Source organism: Rhipicephalus sanguineus, chromosome 4, assembly GCF_013339695.2.
Source record: "Rhipicephalus sanguineus isolate Rsan-2018 chromosome 4, BIME_Rsan_1.4, whole genome shotgun sequence".
NCBI classification, from domain to species: domain Eukaryota; kingdom Metazoa; phylum Arthropoda; class Arachnida; order Ixodida; family Ixodidae; genus Rhipicephalus; species Rhipicephalus sanguineus.
In genome coordinates this window covers 130,688,517-130,707,642 of record NC_051179.1, presented here as the reverse complement: position 1 = coordinate 130,707,642, position 19,126 = coordinate 130,688,517, and the positions used below count along the sequence as shown (strand labels likewise).

Below are 19,126 nucleotides of genomic sequence, written 5' to 3'. Positions count from 1 at the left end.
CATCTCATTCTTGAAGGCGTTCGAATGTATTTTGCAAAACTCCTGTTAGAACCCCAGTAAATAATAATATATTACCAGCCTTCTAAGACCCTTCATGCACGGTGGTCACCCTAGGTGACCACCAACTTGAGCGGCATGGCGCTCTGTACTGACTGAGTACAGCTCTTCATTTCTAGATTCCTTAGTATTAGCTACTCCTACAACATGTTGTCCTGCGCTATCAGCATAATAAGGACAGAGCATGCTTTTATTTCTATAAAAATCTCTCGGATCCATCATCTATAGCGTGCCTTGACAACGACGGCAGCTGGAAGAAAACAAATAAAACATTGAAGCTCAAACGAAGTGGCATCATCTCTCTCAGAATGTCGAAAGCTTTAAAAAACACACTGTTTAAAATCTGACACGCGGGGCTCCTGTGCTTCAAGAGGAAAAAAAATGAAAAAGTGGTTACCTGGGGTGACCACCGTGCCAGAAAGAGTTCAAGTATGGCTAACCTCCCCGCGCTTCCCTCTATTTCTTCCTTCCTTTGCGTAAAGTAGATTGAAAATTGTAAAGTGCCATCTAGCAAGCATTTTACTGCCAACATTGTCTTGAAGTTATTTCATTATCACAGAATACATGAAAAACTGATATGTCACGAGTTCATGCTACCAAGAGATGACCTCCAGTTCCTTGGGTGTTGTAAGCGTGGTGCTGACAGCAAATCAACAGAAATGTAAAATGACTATGTTCCTACGACGGGATTTGAACTATGGGCCTATAGTACCGAAGCCCAGCAATCTATGCCACAGATGCATGCCTCGCCAGGCGGAATACGACACCTTTAAAAAGAAATATGTGGGCAGCTTACACTAGTGGTGCAAGGCTGGACTAACAGCGGAGCTTGTGGCCGACTTAGCTTATTAGCAAGGTCTTAATAAGCGTGGTCTCGATTAGCAACACATTAATAACATGGTCTTAATTGGCAAGGCCATAATTGGCATGTCTTAATTTGCATGTTTTTAATTAGCTTGATCTTAGCATAGCTTGGCTTAACTGGCTTGACTAAGCATGAAGACTGACTAAGAACATGAAGAGGACGAAGAGAACGCACGCCGGCTGCTGATGATGATAGTTTCTTGTTGACTCCGCACGACATAACGAAAAAAGCTTAACAGCTCTGCTGTAAAATATGTCACGTGCAAGCAAGCACATTCAGACGCTTGGCATCCAGACTGGCTGTGGAATGTCACTGACCATGCATGGCAGTGACTTGGCAATGCGGAGCATACAATGCTACCACTGGGCAAATATGCTGAGAGGCAAAACAGAAAAATAAGGGAAAAAGATAGGCAATACGATGTGGCTCCCTAACCCTGGCAGTTGTGGAAATACAAGGGAGCTTCACCGCTTGCAAATTCTAGCTTTAAAGGGAGACAGCGTAGGCTTTGGCAGTGAAGATCACCCCAAAGAGACATGGCAGTGGGACAGTTCAATTTCTTCTAACATGTGCAATAAGGAACAGATTTGATAAACATTATTTCGCTAAAACACTCACTAGGCAACACCTTACAACTAGACATGTGCGCTGGACCCAAAATCACCGGCGGTGGCGCGCCGGTGTTTCCACCTCCGGCGGCGACGCGTGAACGGCGCGGCGCGGGGGGGGGGGGGGGGGGGGGGGGGAAGCAGTGAGTGCGATAAGTACACGCCATAATGTTGCATGAACGAGGGCTAGCAGCTAACTCTTTTTTGCTCCGAGCTCACTTAACTCTACAAAACACTGGTGTATGGCAATACGGCCGCTCCCGGGAGAGAAGCGGTTTTCGGTCAGTTTGTCGTATCAGTGGTCCGAGCGCGAAGCAGTGAGATCACAGCCCTCACAGCGCGTAGAAGGTATACGAGCCGCTCGCTGGGGGATGTCTGCCGAAATAGCGCGCGTGCCAGCGCTCTCGACCGCGCCGTTATAGTCAAAGCTCACAGTTACTGCTCGAGTTACGCAGTCCCTCTCCCCAGACATCCCTTCCTGCTCCTTCGCCCAGCAAATGACGGGCGGGGCATTTCCTTCTGCTTGATGAGCAATCGACGGCAGGCCTCACACGCGGGTTGATGTTATTCCGTGTGATGGAGATGGCCAGATTGTTTCATCTCTGCTTTAGCCATGTTCCTTGCCAACGCTCGCGAGCTTTTACTCGCGGGTAGAACATACAATGTGCGGAGCGATGTTATCGATTTAGTGTTTACACGGAACATGACGGCGACGGTGAAAACCTGTCCTGAGTGTCCATACAATTGCTAAACCAATAAAAAACATACAAAAAACAGTGGAAGCGGGCTCGCCTTTTTCCTCCGCTGTAAAGAGCGTCCGTTGGAAGAATCGTATAATCCGGCGCCTTTTCCATTGGTTTCGTTCTCGCCTTCAATACCCCTCTTACAGGGGACACATCTCCTCGCCACTTATTTCTTCATAAAGCACGCGTACAATGTCAGCACCAAGCGTTGAACCTATCACGATTTCGCGCTTGTCGGCTACAGTCTGTTATCTCTGAATGCGCGGTCGCAATCGCACAAAATGGAGCGAAATCAGTTAAGCGCGCACGATAGTCGTGCGAGAGAAGCAGGAGAGGGTGGGCGGCTGCATAGCAAAGAAGTGTGGGAGACAATTCACAACTGTTATTTCTCGTATATGGACCAGTCGAGAGTATGTACCCTGATGATGTCACGTGAATCACTGTTCTGGCATCACGAAGGACACCAAAAGACAAGAAACGCCAAGAGAGAATAACGCGCTCGTTCTTTTTCTTTTTTGTTGTACTTTCAGAGGCTGTTAGGGGCATTTTATAAAAACAGGGCGTGCAAACACGGACACAGGAGAGTAGTCAAGACACCAGAAACACCGCTAACAACTGAAAAATCACACAGCGGCGGAACCGAGAGTAGACACAAATATTTATCTGCGCATTCCCACGTAAAAGACCATACCTATCAATCAAGTGCGAGTAGGCGTCTACGTGAGAGATAGCTGTTCACTCTCTCGACTTTTGTTTATGTCCGTGTTTCCACGTCATGTCTTTTTAACATGAATACCTACTAACTATATCAGCTATATTCTAAGTTTGCCATTCTCTTTACTTCTGTATTCATTTATCGATTTACTCAAGTAAGAATGAAAGGAGAAAATGTACTAACGCACCAAGATATATAGTGACGCGTGTGTAAACATAAACGACAATGACGATGGCGAGGTTTCACAGACTCCGGCTAGTGGCACAGTAGGTTTCGCAGGAAAAGACGAGGAAGACGTTTTTCTGTTCAGCTGATTTGAACACGCTGCTTCTCTGTCGCAAGTTGTCCTCGTTTGTTCGCGTTGCACCACGACACTGGTGGAGGTGCTGGACCGCAACCCTGCCTGATGCTCCACACTCCCACTGGGAGTCGTTCATCCAGCCCGGACGCACCTATCGCAACTACCGTGCATCGCTTCAGTTGTCGGCTGCGGGGCCTTGCTCCCGAGCTCACCCCCTCGCCGGAACCCTCCACAAGGCGCCGCTTACCACTACCAATGGCCAACGCCAGCCCGCAACAGGTGCTCCAAGCCAGCGGTCCTCCCAATCATAGGCGTGCGCACAGGGGGGGCGGCCGCCCTCCCTAATCACCTAAGAGGGGGGCACAAAATCTGCCCCGTACATTGACCGTTCTAGTCACCTATGAGGGGGGGGGGCGCAAAATCTGCCTCATACATTGACATAGTAGGGTGGGGGGGGGGGGCGCTGCGATGAACCTTCGCCCCCCCTGATGGGGAACCCTGCGCACGCCTATGCTCCCAACCCATCTCAGGTAACGCTTTTTCAACCACTGGTGCCTGATCGCTTTGGTGGTGGCGCACACGAAGACGTTGAAGACTGGCTTGAGCACTACGAACGTGTTGCCAAGATCAACCAGTGGTCTGCTGAGCAAAAGCTCTCCCGCGCCTATTTCTACCTTGACGACAGCGCTCGTACTTGGTATGAAAACCGCGAAAGCAGTCTGTCAACATGGCGCGACTTTGAACAGCAGATGATTGACACCTTCGCCAATGTCGACCGACGGGACCGCGCCCAGCAACTACTGGAGTTACGGGTTCAAAAACCCAATGAAACAGTCGCGATGTTCGCCGAGGACATGGCCCGTCTCTTTCGTAGAGCTGACCCGTATATGACCGACGATAAGAAGTTGCGCTACCTCATGCGCGGCGTAAAAGAGCAGTTGTTCGCCGGACTTCTGCGCAACCCGCCAAGCACCGTGGCGGACTTTATCAAGGAGGCTATGGCTATCGAGCGGGCACTTCACCAACGATGCCGACAGTACGACCGCTTATCCAGCAGCGCCCAACTTCATGCCACCACCATGACGTTTGACAATCACAGCTCCTTGCGTGACTTGATCAGAGAGATTGTTCGCGAGGAGCTGCAGAAGTTGCGGACTCCGGTAACGGAAACGCCCATAGCGTCTGTCGTTGAAGACGTCCGCAACGAAATTCGCCAAGCGTTCTCGACGGCTGATACTCCTCAAGATCAGCGTCGCATGAGCTGCGCCGCCGCCCTTCGACGCCCACCACCCGTTCCCTCGTCGTACCGCCAGCCATCTGCCGCCATTCCTTGGCCACCGCCGCAAGAGGACACATCGAGGCGACCTGCCGTCCTGCCGCCATACGACCAGCCATCCGCTGGCATGCCATGGCCTTCACCACAAGAGGAGCCGTTGCGACGTCCACAGCTTCGCAAAACAGACGCCTGGCGCACCGTAGATAGGCGTCCACTCTGTTTTAACTGCGGAGGTGTGGGCCATATTTCCCGTCATTGCTGGCACCGCGTCGATTCGTTTCGCCCTCTGAGGCCCTGGTCTGACAGACGACGCGCCAACGACGACTACGTATCGCGCCGCGACGACACTGGTTCTCAAGGACCTCCAGCGCCTCGACCCCATTTTGAGGACCGCCGTACCAACGACGACGAGAGCATGCCTGATTACCATCCGGGTTTGGGACATCAACCACGCTCTCTCGTCTCCTGCCCACTCGCCTTCATCGCACCGCCGCACTTTTGCTGACCTCCGAGGAAGGAGGTCACCCAGCCCACGCCGGGGAAACTAAAGGCGGCGACCTCCGGGGGTAAGGTTGCAGGCCGTCAAGAGGACGACAAAAAGCCCCCATTACTCTCACGACAGGACGCCGGAGAGCCGACACGACGTAACACCGACGAAACTGTGACCGCAGACATTGCCGTTCTCGTGGACGGACAACAAGTGACCGCCTTAGTTGATGCCGGTGCCGACTTTTCTATTATAAGTGAAGACCTCGCCGTACGCCTCAAGAAAGTAAAGACGCCTTGGACGGGACCTCACCTAAGGATCGCAGGAGGCCAGTTATTGATGCCTGTCGGAAGGTGTACAGCGAGAATCAACATCGGTGGTTCTTCTTTCGTGGCGACGTTCGTTGTTCTCGCCTCATGTTGCAAAGGCCTAATTATTGGGATGGATTTCTTGAGAGAATATGGCGCCGTCATCAACATCCCGGACAGCTTAATAACGTTCTGCAACAGCCCTGGTTTAGTCGATTGTTCAGAGGCGACACATCAACCTCTGCGTCTAACTGATGATGATGTGGTCGTCCCGCCACGGTCATGCACTCTTGTTTCGGTGGCAGGGGACGCACCGTTCGACGGTGAAGGCATTGCCGACCAAATCAGCTCACTGCTCTTTAGCCATGGCATTTCAGTTGCACGAAGTATTGTCATTGTCACTGCTGGACGCACGAACTTGCTCCTCACCAACTTTAGTGCTGAGCGCCGGCACCTTCCGAAGGGCACAGCTGTCGCTTACTTTGACAATATTGTAGAAGTCCAAGGCTGTTTATCGATACTGGACGAAGCGCCTAAACAAGAATTAGCACCCGTTCTTGACGTTGGTACTACCCTGCCACAGGACGAACGAAAGAGACTTCTTGAGTTGCTAGCCAAATTCCAGGACTGCTTTTCATCGACATCACGAGTTGGTCGTACGCCGCTAACCATGCATCGAATAATTACCGAAGACACGGCGAGACCTATTCACCAGAATCCCTATCACGTGGCTCTTAAGGAACGCGAAGTGATACAGCAACAAGTAGCGAAAATGCTTGAAGATGACGTGATTCAGCCATCAAAGAGCCCCTGGGCATCACCTGTAGTCCTAGTCAAGAAAAAGGACGGCACCCTGCGTTTTTGCGTGGACTACAGGAAGCTGAATCAGGTGACCAAGAAAGATGTGTACCCGCTTCCACGTATCGATGACTCGCTTGACAGACTTCGACGCGCTCGCTACTTTTCTTCAACGGACTTGAGGAGCGCATATTGGCAAATCGAGGTAGATCCAAGAGACCGGGAGAAAACCGCTTTTGTTACACCAGATGGTTTATACGAATTTAAAGTCTTGCCCTTCGGTTTGTGTTCAGCGCCCACTAGTTTTCAAAGGCTCATGGATACCGTCCTTTCGGGGTTGAAGTGGAAAACCTGCTTGGTTTATCTTGACGATGTCATAGTCTTTTCCGCAACTTTTGACGAGCACCTCAAAAGGCTGGAAGTTGTTTTACGAGCCATAAGGTCCGCGGGTCTCACGTTGAAGCCAGAGAAATGTCACTTCTGTTTTGAAGAGCTACAATTTCTTGGTCATGTCGTCAGCCACGCAGGCGTTCGGCCCGATCCCGAAAAAATTGCCGCCGTTGCACAGTTCCCGGTACCGTCCGATAAGAAAGCTGTCAGACGCTTTCTGGGCCTTTGTGCCTATTATCGACGGTTTATTGCGGACTTCGCACGCATTGCGTCACCTTTAACTCGGCTCACGAGGGACGACGTCGCCTTTCAGTGGAATGACGAACAGGAAGCTGCGTTTAATGATCTGCGCCAACGTCTTCAAACACCCCCAGTGCTTGCCCACTTCGACGAGGAAGCCCCGACGATGCTGCACACTGACACTAGCAATGTGGGTCTGAGAGCTGTGCTAGTGCAGCGGCAAGAGGACACGGAGAGAGTCATCGCCTACGCAAGCAAAACGCTAACACACGCAAAGGCTAATTATTCAACAACAGAAAAAGAATGCCTCGCCGTGGTATGGGCAGTCATGAAATTCCGCCGGTATTTGTATGGCCGCCCCTTCAAGTTATTAGCGACCATCATTCACTTTGTTGGTTGACTAATCTTAAAGATCCCACCGGCCGTCTAGGGCGTTGGAGTCTGAGGCTGCAAGAATTTGATATGACAGTCGTACACAAGTCGGGTAAGCGACATATGGACGCCGACTGCCTGTCTCGATCACCAATACAGTCGGCTTCTCTACCCGATGAGGATGAAACTGCATTCCTTGGTGTCCTCGACACGTCCACGATCGCCCAACAACATGACGACCCCGAGTTGCTTGGCTGAATTAATTACTTAGACGGACAATCTCAGAGTGCACCCACAGTTTTTGCACGAGTATTGCCGTCGTTTTGTTTACGGAACAGCGTCCTTTACAAAAGAAACTTCTCGTCAATTGGACCTCCCTATTTGCTCATCATTCCTGCAAACCTTCGTACTGAAGTGCTTCAAGCATGTCACAACGAGGTGACTTCTGGTCACTTAGGCTACACGCGCACATTGGCAAGAGTTCGGCAAGGATACTACTGGCCAAGGCTTACCACAGCCGTCAAGCACCACATTCGTACTTGCCTCGACTGCCGGCGATGCCTGCTGACAATATATTACTTATCTATTTTGTTTATTTATGCACAGTGTACTAGGTCCAAGACTCCAAGAATATGCTAACCAGCGAGTTGGGTCGTCGCCCTTTAAGCCTGGAGGACGCGGCAGCGTTAAGGTCAGGCAATAGTCATGATATTTCTGGAGAACAAAAAGATACTAAAACTTCTGGGGAGCTACTCTCAATGCGTTCCTCCAAAGGAGATGTCCACAGTCCATTTCGGCAGAGCGCATTCAGTGATTCGAAAAAGCGGTGAGCCGTGATGTCACCTCACTCTTGACCACGTCGCCGCACCGAACCCGCCAGCACATTCCTAGCGTAAGAAGAGAGTGGATGAAATGCACAGAAACAGGAACTTTTCAATTCTGAATTTGCATGTGAATATGTCCCAGATGTTTGAGAACGATGCAGGGAATGCGTACCGACCTTACAGCTGCGTTAGACGAGCGGCCGCGTTAAACCTCAATGGATGGCTAACACGATCAAAAGACATGTACACCGAAAATTGGATCTCTGAGGGCTGCGTTCGTTGCATTGAAGCGCACTCCGTCCCTATCATTTGTGTCGAGAGTGTTTGAAAGCTTCGTGATGTCATGATGGCGCTGCAGAACAAGAACCAGAAACAGAGGGCGCGCTTCTCGCCGAGCTCTGTGGCCGCTGAAATGGACAGTTCATTACATGGACACATCGAGAAGAGCTCCTCTGGCGAAGTGCTGTATTTTATTTCCAGATTCCCCATTCCAATTAAAAGAAAACACTAACGGCGGCGTGCCGCAGTTATTGCGCGGCGGCGGCGGCGTGATCTCTTTTGGGACTTCGGCGGCGGCGTGACCAAAAACAGGCGGCGGCGGCGGCGTGGCGCGGCGGCATGCACCTCTACTTACAACTACCAGCGATTAGAAAAAAAAAACATTTGTAATGGGGCCTAGTGAGGGGCCTTTTAAGAGCAGTCAAAAGCGGATGCGAGTGGCTTACCCACGTGACGGTTGGCATGCGGTGCGCAATGGTGGCACCAACAAACAGCAGGGGCACACTGATGAGCATGCCTCCACCGCAGATGAGGGCGTCGGCCCGCACCGACCACTTGCGGAAGTGGGAGGACAGGGCACTGCCCGTGGCCACGCCCACTATGCCCGCCAGGGTGGTGATGATGCCAAAGATGCGGTTCACCCTGTACGAGACGGGCGCATGCATTGTGAACATGCTTGCAAGTATTCGGCATTGAACAGATAGTCGGTTGGTACCATGCAAGAAAGTAGGTGGTAGTGCAGTCACTCGCGACACTGACTAAGGACCTCACCACTTAACTTTCGTTCCTCAATTGGCGATAGGATCTCAGCATCTGCAACCAACCACCAACAGCCTGTCACTGCTTATTCATTCTCATCAATATAAGTGGCTCTTGTTCCTTAATCTAAAAAGACCTTGCTTATTCCTTTCCAGTGCCACTATAATCACAAAACTCTTGCCTGTTGCCTGTACGATTGTCCTATAACACTAACAAACCCCACAAAATATACCTTGGTCCTCAATTTTCTTCTCAGTTGGCATGGACCCTACAATTAACTTCGATCATGGATTCTGCTAGTTTACAGCACATGTATCCAAGTGCTTTGTATCCAAAGCACTTGGGCAATCCAAACGACTCATTCACGCATTACCAAGGCTTATCGTCCAGGTGACAAAATGTTCCTGTTTATGTGCCTTTCAAACGGAATTTAAAAATACAAACCGGTATTCCAATCACTGAAAGAATACTCGATTCTGTCACTGCAATTCACAGTCTTTACGCTTCCACCACTGTCTTGTGGCACATTCTGGCCACTTGTCAGTCCCTTTAATGGAACCTAGTAATAGGGCAAGTTTACAGCACATGTATCCTAGTGCTTTGGATTAGGAGTGAGCGAATATCTGAGTTTCGAATTCGAATCAAATAATTCGATTTGACTTTCAAATAGCTAGTATTCGAAGTTTCGAATAATTCGACTGGACGAATATCTAAAATGCGACAAAGGCCAATGGTGCAACTTGGTTAGGGTAGGGTGGCTAAAACTAACGCTAACATCATTACACTAGGCCTTTCATTAAAACTTTCACCGATGTCCTGGTTCAAAAACGAGCACATGTTTATTTTAAAGGAGATAATGTCATTTCTGCACGTAAAAAAAACACGATAAAACTATGAAACACATGGCCAGAAGTATGAAACTATATCATCACTTGTGCCATTTCTTCATGGGTCAGAACAGATCCTTAAGAGGCATGCTAACATTGAAAATGAAGCAGCTTTGTTTGCTAAGAACTTGCTCAAAAGCTTGGAGTCACGGTTCTCTCTTTATGCAGAACAAAAGGAACTGATGCTTGCAACACTCTGTGATCCGAGGTTTAAACCTATTTTCTGCACAAGTTCATTCAACCAGTCACAGGCAGCAGGAATTACTGGTCAACACGGCCGCATGAACTCTCCATCGCAGCAGTTTCAAAATCCGGAGCTATGCTCGAAGCCAATTCATGGCTCCAGCACAGAAGGCCGGGGAGACTGTCAAACTGCTAGCGTCAAAAAATAACCAGCACATTGAGCTTACAGTCAAGAGGTTCAATACTACTTGAATGAGCCCCTGATCCCAAGAAAGGATGATCCTTTGAAATACTAGAAAGAGCACAGAGCTGCACTTTGTTCAGGTATTGCCAAAATTGCTTTCCGATACCTTCCCATCCCTACTACAGAGGTGCCCAGTGAGTGCACGTTTTCAACTGCAGGAAAGACCGTAACATCACGGTGCGAGAGCCTGAAGCCAGGTCATGTGGAACAGCTTGTGTTTCTGCATGACCATTTGTAGTTTTTCGGTAGCAGTCACTCACCGCACTATGTGCTCAAAAACACAAACAGATTTCAATTTTCAATAATCTTTTGTATTTGATATTCAATTTGATATTCGATATTTGTGGCCACTATTCAACACTATTCGATTCGAGATGAAATTTCACGTTTTGCACACCCCTACTTTGGATACAAAGCACTTGGATACATGCAAATTCTGTGAAAATTTACCAATATCGACTCTTGGCAAAAAAAGGGATGTCACTTAAACATGTTATTAAACCTTTAAAAATTGTTTTTTAAAAAGCCACCCCCCAACAAGGTGGTTAACCAGGTCGTACATACAAAATGGTTGGTACAAAAATGTACATACCTTCCTTCGTCAGCCTTGCCATCCGGATTGTACAGCTCAAGGGCATGCGTCATGTAACTGGGGGCCCACCAGGACAGGGCACCCGTGGCAAAAGTGACACACGTGAAGCCCAGTGTGGACCAGATGTACGAGCGGCTGCAAGTGGGAACAGTGCGCATCAGCTTGTGCATGAAATTGCATACTACGACGCGCTATGTGCAACATGCAGCACGCACATTGTAGTGCTACCACTAAGATTCCATTCAATCATATCTGCCAGCAGTGATTTGGAAAATGTCTGCTACAGCATGGAGGCGAAAAACAGCTGGGAGCGCACTATCCACACAGCTTCAAGTACACAGGATTCACGTTCGCAGGCCAGTGGAGCGAAAGAAGGAGCGAATAAACATTTTCTTGTATATAAGAGCAAGAAAGTGTTGTTTCCTCACCACAGGTGGGCACCTCTCACAGTCCAGAAAGCAGCTGACTCATGCTGCAGATTGTGCCTAATCCACCAGAATTTGTTGATCCTCCACGCTCGATGCCATCAACACTGACTTCCACATTTCTTTGACAGTTTGCTAGTACAGTATGCTCTTCTTGTAATTATTAAGCTTCAGCTTGAATGTCTGTCTAATGGTGGGGTAACATCAACACCTTGTGTTGGAGGGTGTCCAGTGCATCGCAGAAATAGCACAGTTACGGGAATTGTGTGGTTTTCGTTCGTAGCACAGCAATTCCATGCACATGTGTGTTGGTTGGGACTGTGCAAAATGCAGTGGCTTCTTCATTACTACATTAAGGCGACGGGTTTAAAGAGCCTGTGTCGTAGAAAAGACATCCTGGTGTTCATGGCAGCAGCATTGCTCCTGAGTGAAAAATCATGTTGAATGAAAATAAGAAAAATAGTGAATCCGATCCGAAGTCGAACCCACTCCTTCTATGTGACAAGTAGGCGTTAACCACAGAGATGCGCCAGTGCTTGAAACTATTTCGGGAGAAGTGAGTAAGTGAGTGAACAACCTTATTGAACGATCCGGCATAACAAGGAGAGGGGAATGGGGTGGTGGAGACTCTTGCGTGCATGCGAGCCTTTCAGCCACGAAGGGAGCCCCTCGCGCTGCGAGGGTGGCATGTCACGTGCTGGACCTTGTCTCTGTGGGTAGGCTTGCTCGTGTCTTTTTTTTTAATTCAAACCTTACACAGGCGTGTGTAAGGTTTGTCGCAGGTGTGAAACTTGTGCTCAGCATTTTGATTCATTCTTTCATTATAAGGGGGATGCAGGAATAAAAAAATATGATTTTTGAAAAAAAAATATCCATTTTCAAATTCGAGTTGTTTTGGGTTGCTGGTTCATTAAAGAAGATGCTCACCAAGTTTGGTAGTTGTCTGTGCAGCAGAAAACAAGAAAACTAATTCTTTTCACAAGAGGGTGGCGCATATTTGCTGTCAAAAGCATCTCTGAAACTCCCTTTTCAAGATTCAATTGCAAAGTGGGCAAGAAGCCGAACACAATGTCAATACCTGCATTAAAACATTTGTTTTTCGTGCCTTTTAGTCACGGAAGACCTTCTGTCAAGAGTACACTAGAGGATAAACAAATAAACTAAGAAGACATTTTTTAGACTCGGCGACTACAGATTCCCTGCAAACTGGAACCCAAGCTCAAATTGGCGGAAACATATTGCATGACCACCTACCGCTAGTTTCAGTCAATTCAGAGTTACTCTTACTGTGTTTGTGTGCTACTCGGCTGATACATATGTTCTTTCTCCTGCGAGTTCACTGCAATCAACGGGTGGTCCGCTTTGTGACCAACACGTGTTGCGAGCAACATTCACAGCTTGAAAGCTGCGAAAAATTCAAGACGATTGGGTGCAATTGTCACAGAACAGTGTTGTGTTGAAGAGAAAGGCCCTACATACGCAGCAGGTCACTTTGATTAACTTTTTTTTTACCATCGAAATAAATAGCGCGTTGTGAAATCTTTGAACTAATTTTTCTCAGTTCACATTTCGGAGGAAACGAGCCCGTTAGGAAAACTATCATTTAGAAACTGCTTCACCAACAGCTGCTTACACGGTTGTTTCTAGACTGAAATTTTGTCAGGAACAAAACAAGGTACTTTTCTTATCGCTAACTATTTTCTAACAAAAAAATTTCACCACCTTCCACTAAAGGGAACCATGTGGGGATGCAAAGGAGCGCATGGGTCGACATAAAGTTCCGTTCATCACGGGCACCTTGCCCGATGTTAACGCGTCCTTACATGTGGAGCACACCATGAATTCACTGTAGTTACTGTTACTCGTCCCGAACTCTTGTTGGAGCACGCCACGCGGGTTCATCGCGCGTCTGCAGAGTCTCGTTCCCTGACGCCATCACATGATTGCTGAGAGAGTGTAAGGGGGAGAGGCCACAGCGCATAACCCAGCCCCTTACACAGGCCCGAACGCGCTAGCACGTGTCAGCACGCGTGGTTTTGTCTGCGTTACGCCAAGCTAGGACAGCATACGGCAGCCCTGGCCCCTAAAGTGCTCTGCACGTATCATCATCAAGGCGGTCGAAAAACAAGACGAAGAAGACTTCTCCTTGGTGCAAGCACGCGCTCAATATGTTACAGATGGCTATGGTAGGTTTCAGAATGCGGATGGTTGCCAATGGAACTACGGACAAAGCCCAGCGCAAAAGCTGCTTCGCATCTAAAAGAATTTCAGATGTCTGACATGCAGTGACAATAAAAGATTTTCGCTCCTAGAGTGACGACATTTTTCCAGAAAGGTCAGCAAACTAAGTAACTGGCCTTATCCTGCATTACATACTATCTAGAAGGCATCCAATTATAAAGAATTGGTTTATTTTCATTATTTTTGAAATTATAGTTTTCCTAAGTTGACATACCTGACTGATCAATATAACAGCTTTAAGTTGCTTCGTATTCGAGCTAGGGTGCTGAAATTCAGAGTGTGTTCTAATAGCAAGGACATAATCAATCCCTGCAATTGTCATCAAAATTGGTGGAGCAGTTGAAAAGCTGACTCTTCAGCCACGCATCCCCCCTTAAGCCTAGTGCAAGGGCCACCCGGTGAATGTGGCAAACGTTGTCTAGCAGCAAGTGGAGGTAGAAACACAAGCTCACTTGTTGACCAGGGAACGCAGGTCGTCCTTAAGCGTCGAAGGACCCAAGGTGGTGGCCCCTTCACTGGCCCCCCTCAGGGGCTCACGCAAGACAAACAGTATCAGCAGCACTGCTAGCGCACCGAGCACGGGGGTCACCTGAAAAAAGCACGGAGGCAAGCGTCATAGGCAAGTGTCCATGGGTTACACAGCCATCGTTCTTCGCTTAGACCTCCAGACAAAAGCATGTGTGGGTGTGTGCATAACAGTGCAAGATCGCAACAAAAAACAGCTGGCACAGAAAGAAAGTAGGCCACTAGAATTACCGCAACAAGTAACTAGATCGTACAGTTGATGCAAAAAGAAAGCAGGACAGCACAGCAGCCGCAACAAGTTACCGTACTACACAGTCAGTGCAACAAGCAAACATGTTACACAGTCGGGGGGACAAGTAACACACAGCATACAGGCCAGTGTTGGCTAAATTATGGCAATATACAGGCCAGTGTTGGCTAAATTAGGGCAATAACGTCTAGTGTTGTCAAGTACTGGTTAAGTGATGCAATTACAAATTAACGTTTACGCACTATCTGATGATTCCCAAGTAAAGAGCTTCTGCTGTAGTTGCTTCAGCGATTCTAGAGTCTAAGAATGCCGGACAAATGCACTAGGGCAGACATTAGGAAAGCGCACCAGTTCATGAGGACAGGAAGCACAAGGGTCAACAGACTGCCCTAACATGACGATGTCGATAGTTGAAGAAACATTCACAGAGGCAATGTGCCCCAAACAACAGCACAGTCCAGTGGCGTAGCCAGGGGGGAGGGTTTCAATCTTGGAAAAGAAAAGGATCATTGCTTTGCTACCCAGAGGAGTGTAGTGTCAGCATGCTCACGCGCTGCTGCTGCTAATCAAATAAACGACTGTTACGTTTTTATGTTGGGATTCATACTTCGCTAGGCACAACATCCCACAAGTGCATAATTTTTTATAGGTAAAAATGAACTAAATTGTGTTCTAAGGATGTTAAACTCTTCACTGGTCTCAATAAGTTTTAATTAGCCAATGTGGCCAAATTACGACAGAGAGACTCTGACATTTAACGATGTCACACTGACATGCTGGAACTTTAAATTTTGCTTGTGATAATGAACCACTCAGAAAGCGTTCACAGTAAGCACGTGCTTAGGAAAAGGGACAGGCAGACACAAAGACGCCAACTTACAAGCAGTTTTTTTTTCCAAAGAGAAAAACGAATGTAAGCGCACTGTGAAATGTGTTTTTTCCACAACATGTGCGCACTGTAAACATCTTCCGAATGGATTCTTACTAACTTGACCAAGCTTCAACCCTGAATGAAATACCTAGCCATTGAATGAAATGGAATGGTCACTGAATTAATGACCATAGGGTCCTCAAAGAGTAGCTTATCAGTCTAAGCTTATCTAGCATTTTCGTTTAGTGTTCCTTTAAGAGCACAGTCCAGAGGAACATCATGATATCGAGAGATGCTCACCCTGAGGGCCCAGTACCATCCGTGCAGCGCCTCAGCCACAGATGCACCAACAATGTAGCCCATGCCACTGCACAGAAAACTCGAGTCAGCATTGTTTGACACAAGAAAACACACATCTTTCACACAGTCATGGCACTATATCTGAACAAATGTGAAAAGCAAGTGTGCGAGCAGCAAACAGCAGTGCCATCGTCCTTGGCCCAGCAACTTCAAACTGTACTGGCTAAGCAAATTTGCCCATTTCCTGAATTAGATGTTTACCCTTCGATTCTTGAAATAAAAGGCGGAGGACCAATAAAAGAATAGCACTGACTAGAATAGCACTGACTTACAACAAGGCTCATTTGTCACAACCCCGCAATATATACCAGTGCAGTCTATAACAAAACAAAGGAACGATAAAAACGATAAAAGCAATGCAACGATCAAAGCCATTCATAATCATTACTGCACATCATGAACATCACGTGCACAAAAGTGCTCAAGAAAAATCAATTTTTTTCTTCGATGAGGTGATCGAAGGCCTGCTGATGAACACGCTGCCTAGCCTAGTCATTTCTGAAGCCTATAGATTTCGCGTAACAACTGGTCCTGATGACGTTCGACCACAACATAATGCTGGAAGCTGCGAACGCAGCCACAATCTCGGCAGTGAATACCAAGGTGGCCCGACGCCGCAGACGAAAAGCTGTAAGTGTGTTCCTTTAGCTACTCATTCAAACACTGACCCATTTGGCTGATGTACCTCTTGCCGCAGGACTGGTCCTTTTACCGGTCCTCTGTCTTTTGCACTGTTTTTATTTCGAGTATGTCGTATGAACTTGCCCAGGCATCCACTTCCGCCCCTTCGATTCCTTTTTCAGCCTTTAGGCATCCCGCAACAACGCAGCAGGAGCCCTGAACAACATATGCAGCAGCGTATTTATGCCACACCATTCCTCTTTGATCGGCATCACCAATGAACTGACACGGGTGCATTCGCTTACAAGCACAAGTCACTGAGACTACAACAGGCAGACCACGAATTCATTATTCACTTGCAGAGCAATTTAGGCATGACTAGCACTCTATTACAGGCTTCTGCCACCCAGATTCACTATCACGGTGCCTGCCAGCAAGAATTCATCAAAGCCGCAGTTCTGCAAATAATTACGCAACAGTAAACGCTCGTTCATTCAGATTTCACGGCACTGGGAAAAGTGTACGAATTAACGGAATACCGAATTGTCTAAAGTATCTAGAAAAAAATTTAACAAGTGTCTTCTAGATCGATACATTTTCATTTACTTGATGAATACGTAAATCCAATACTTATTTTGCATAAGAGCATTGTAAAAGCCGCAATTGTCGTCATTACTGACTTCGTTCACAATGTCACCGCGGCTCAAGACCCCGGTTTCTTAAGCTCGAACGTGCTGCTAACCCATCCTTCATTACGTACGACCACCACACGTACATGAATATAATCGTTCGTCCATCACAATGCAGCAAGCCAGTTTTATACCGACATGCGAACCGTGGCTGAAACTCTTCAACAGCTTCCACCAAGTTTCAGTTTGATGACAATGCGCTTCGTGCTAGGCGTGCTCCGAGGACCGTGTGAATTAACCAGGTTGCGGCCAAATATGACTGAATTAACTAGAGTTTGACGTCATTAAACAATACATATGCTTGCCAGGACCAGAGAACACATCCGAATTACACGATTTCCCGAATTAACGAGGTTTTACTGTATTCCAGATCCTGAAGTTGGTATGGCTTTCACATAGAGCCCTCTTTGTTATCCCAATTACAATGAGCCCGCTAAACTTATTAGCTCGATAGTTAAGTACCAGATTTTGGTTAATTTGGGACTAAATGCCATGTGCTGCCTGTCACCACACGGCTTCCACCCCTGATGGCATGCCAACAGTGGAACTGCCATCTTATTTTGAAACAACCATTTTTAAAAATACTTAAGGTATTCTTAAAAACACGCGGTATACGACCTATACTTTTCAATCAACAAGAAAAAGTGCAATCGCATCTTGAAAATAAACTGCACCACAGCCAGCTAGATACATCAATAGATGTACACATCGACTTCAGTCTAATTTCTTGCTTTCAATTAAACCACATCAGCAATATTTAGCGCCCTAGAATGTTGAGAACGCAACACTGCGTGCATAGGCTGTTAAAAGTGCCTCAATTGTCATCTCACGCTTATTAAAAAAAACCGTACAGCTGTCAGAGTAGCACCCAGGCTTTATTGCTATTGTTGCTGAAAATTTTATGTTCCTTAGGCGTTCCGTAGTACAGACAAAGCATTTGTGAGGACCCAAATAACATAATTTCGGTTGTATAACTAGAAGAAAATGCTGGTGTCAGAAACAAGCAACATACTTTAATTAGAACGTGCTAATTAACAAGGCACATCAAACTGATCGAATCAACCGATACCTGTCACAATAAAGCTGATAAAAACTGCACTTACATGACTTATGTAACACCGAATCTGCATCCAAGAGTCTAAACAGGATCCAGTAAGCTTAAATTCAAGAGTTCTCAAGCACCGTACAAAGTTTTATGAATTTCAAGGCCATATTGATATTTCAAGGATTATTTTTACATAATTCTCACGTACCTCTAGCGTGCTACCTGGGCGTTCCCTTGAAGTATGTGCTTGAGAACCCATAGGGGTGTTTCAGAAGTACTAACCTAGACCACAAAAGTGACAGGCTACCGAAGAAGAGCTGGAGCACTTACCTGCCTACGGGGATGGCAAAGTAGAAGGCAGCCAACATGGTGCTTCTGCGTGGTCCTGAGAAGAGGTCCCCTATGACTGTTGGGGCCACAGTGGAGTAGCTGGCCTCTCCAACGCCCACCAGGCCACGCAGCAGAGCAAACAGTGCAAAATCCTGCAAATTCACGGCAACACCCTATGCAACCATTGCAAGCACGGCTAGTCACTGCAGCACTCCCAGTAGCAACATGCAACTTGTGCACTTCCCATGGATGTTCGCACCACAGCGCAGTGTAACAGTCTTTGTGCCTAACGAAGTGCCGTTGAACATTATGATGTATTAAAACGGTCTATTATGTGCACAGTGGACACTACACAAACCTTCTGTTACCTTACTGAAAGACGTAGAGACTTTGTTTTGTTCATTTCGGTTACATGTGGCCTTCACCAAACCACATGCTTCACAAAAGAGGGCAATTGGAATCATCACTGCACACTTGTAATGAAGCACATGAGGAGAATTTACATGTTCTGTCAACGTATCCGTTTTCCATTCAATACAGTCTGCAACTGCACATCAAATTCTGCGCAACTGGAAATTATACGCTCTCTTTAGTTAAACTACTCTTGAGCCATGGCCTTTTTTGCATGTTGCAAGAAGAAACTATGTGTTGTGTGAAGTTTTTTTTTGTGTGTGGGTGTATAAGCTCTCTTCAATGTTTTGGCAGTGTGCACACGTTCTAACACTTGTTTCTTTTTGTTTTTTTCATTCCCGTATTTAATGTGACATGTCTACCTGTACATTTCTTTATTTGTTCATTATCCATCAGCATTACCTTCTAGAGCAATTTTTATCCCTTATAG

General features: G+C 47.2%; 1 protein-coding gene across 4 annotated transcripts in view; it reads right to left on the bottom strand.

The window, feature by feature from the left end:
- The window catches only part of LOC119391592 (protein spinster), a 104,322-nt gene that overhangs the window by 21,920 nt on the left and 63,276 nt on the right, over nt 1-19,126 (bottom strand). For all 4 annotated transcript variants that reach the window (XM_049414907.1, XM_049414906.1, XM_037658388.2 and 1 more), the window contains exons 3-7: nt 18,286-18,437; nt 15,541-15,607; nt 14,047-14,183; nt 10,929-11,063; nt 8,710-8,905 (exon numbers count right to left, since the gene is read on the bottom strand). In XM_049414907.1, the coding sequence (XP_049270864.1) occupies nt 8,710-8,905; nt 10,929-11,063; nt 14,047-14,183; nt 15,541-15,607; nt 18,286-18,437 (687 nt within the window). The remainder of the gene's footprint in view (nt 1-8,709; nt 8,906-10,928; nt 11,064-14,046; nt 14,184-15,540; nt 15,608-18,285; nt 18,438-19,126) is intronic.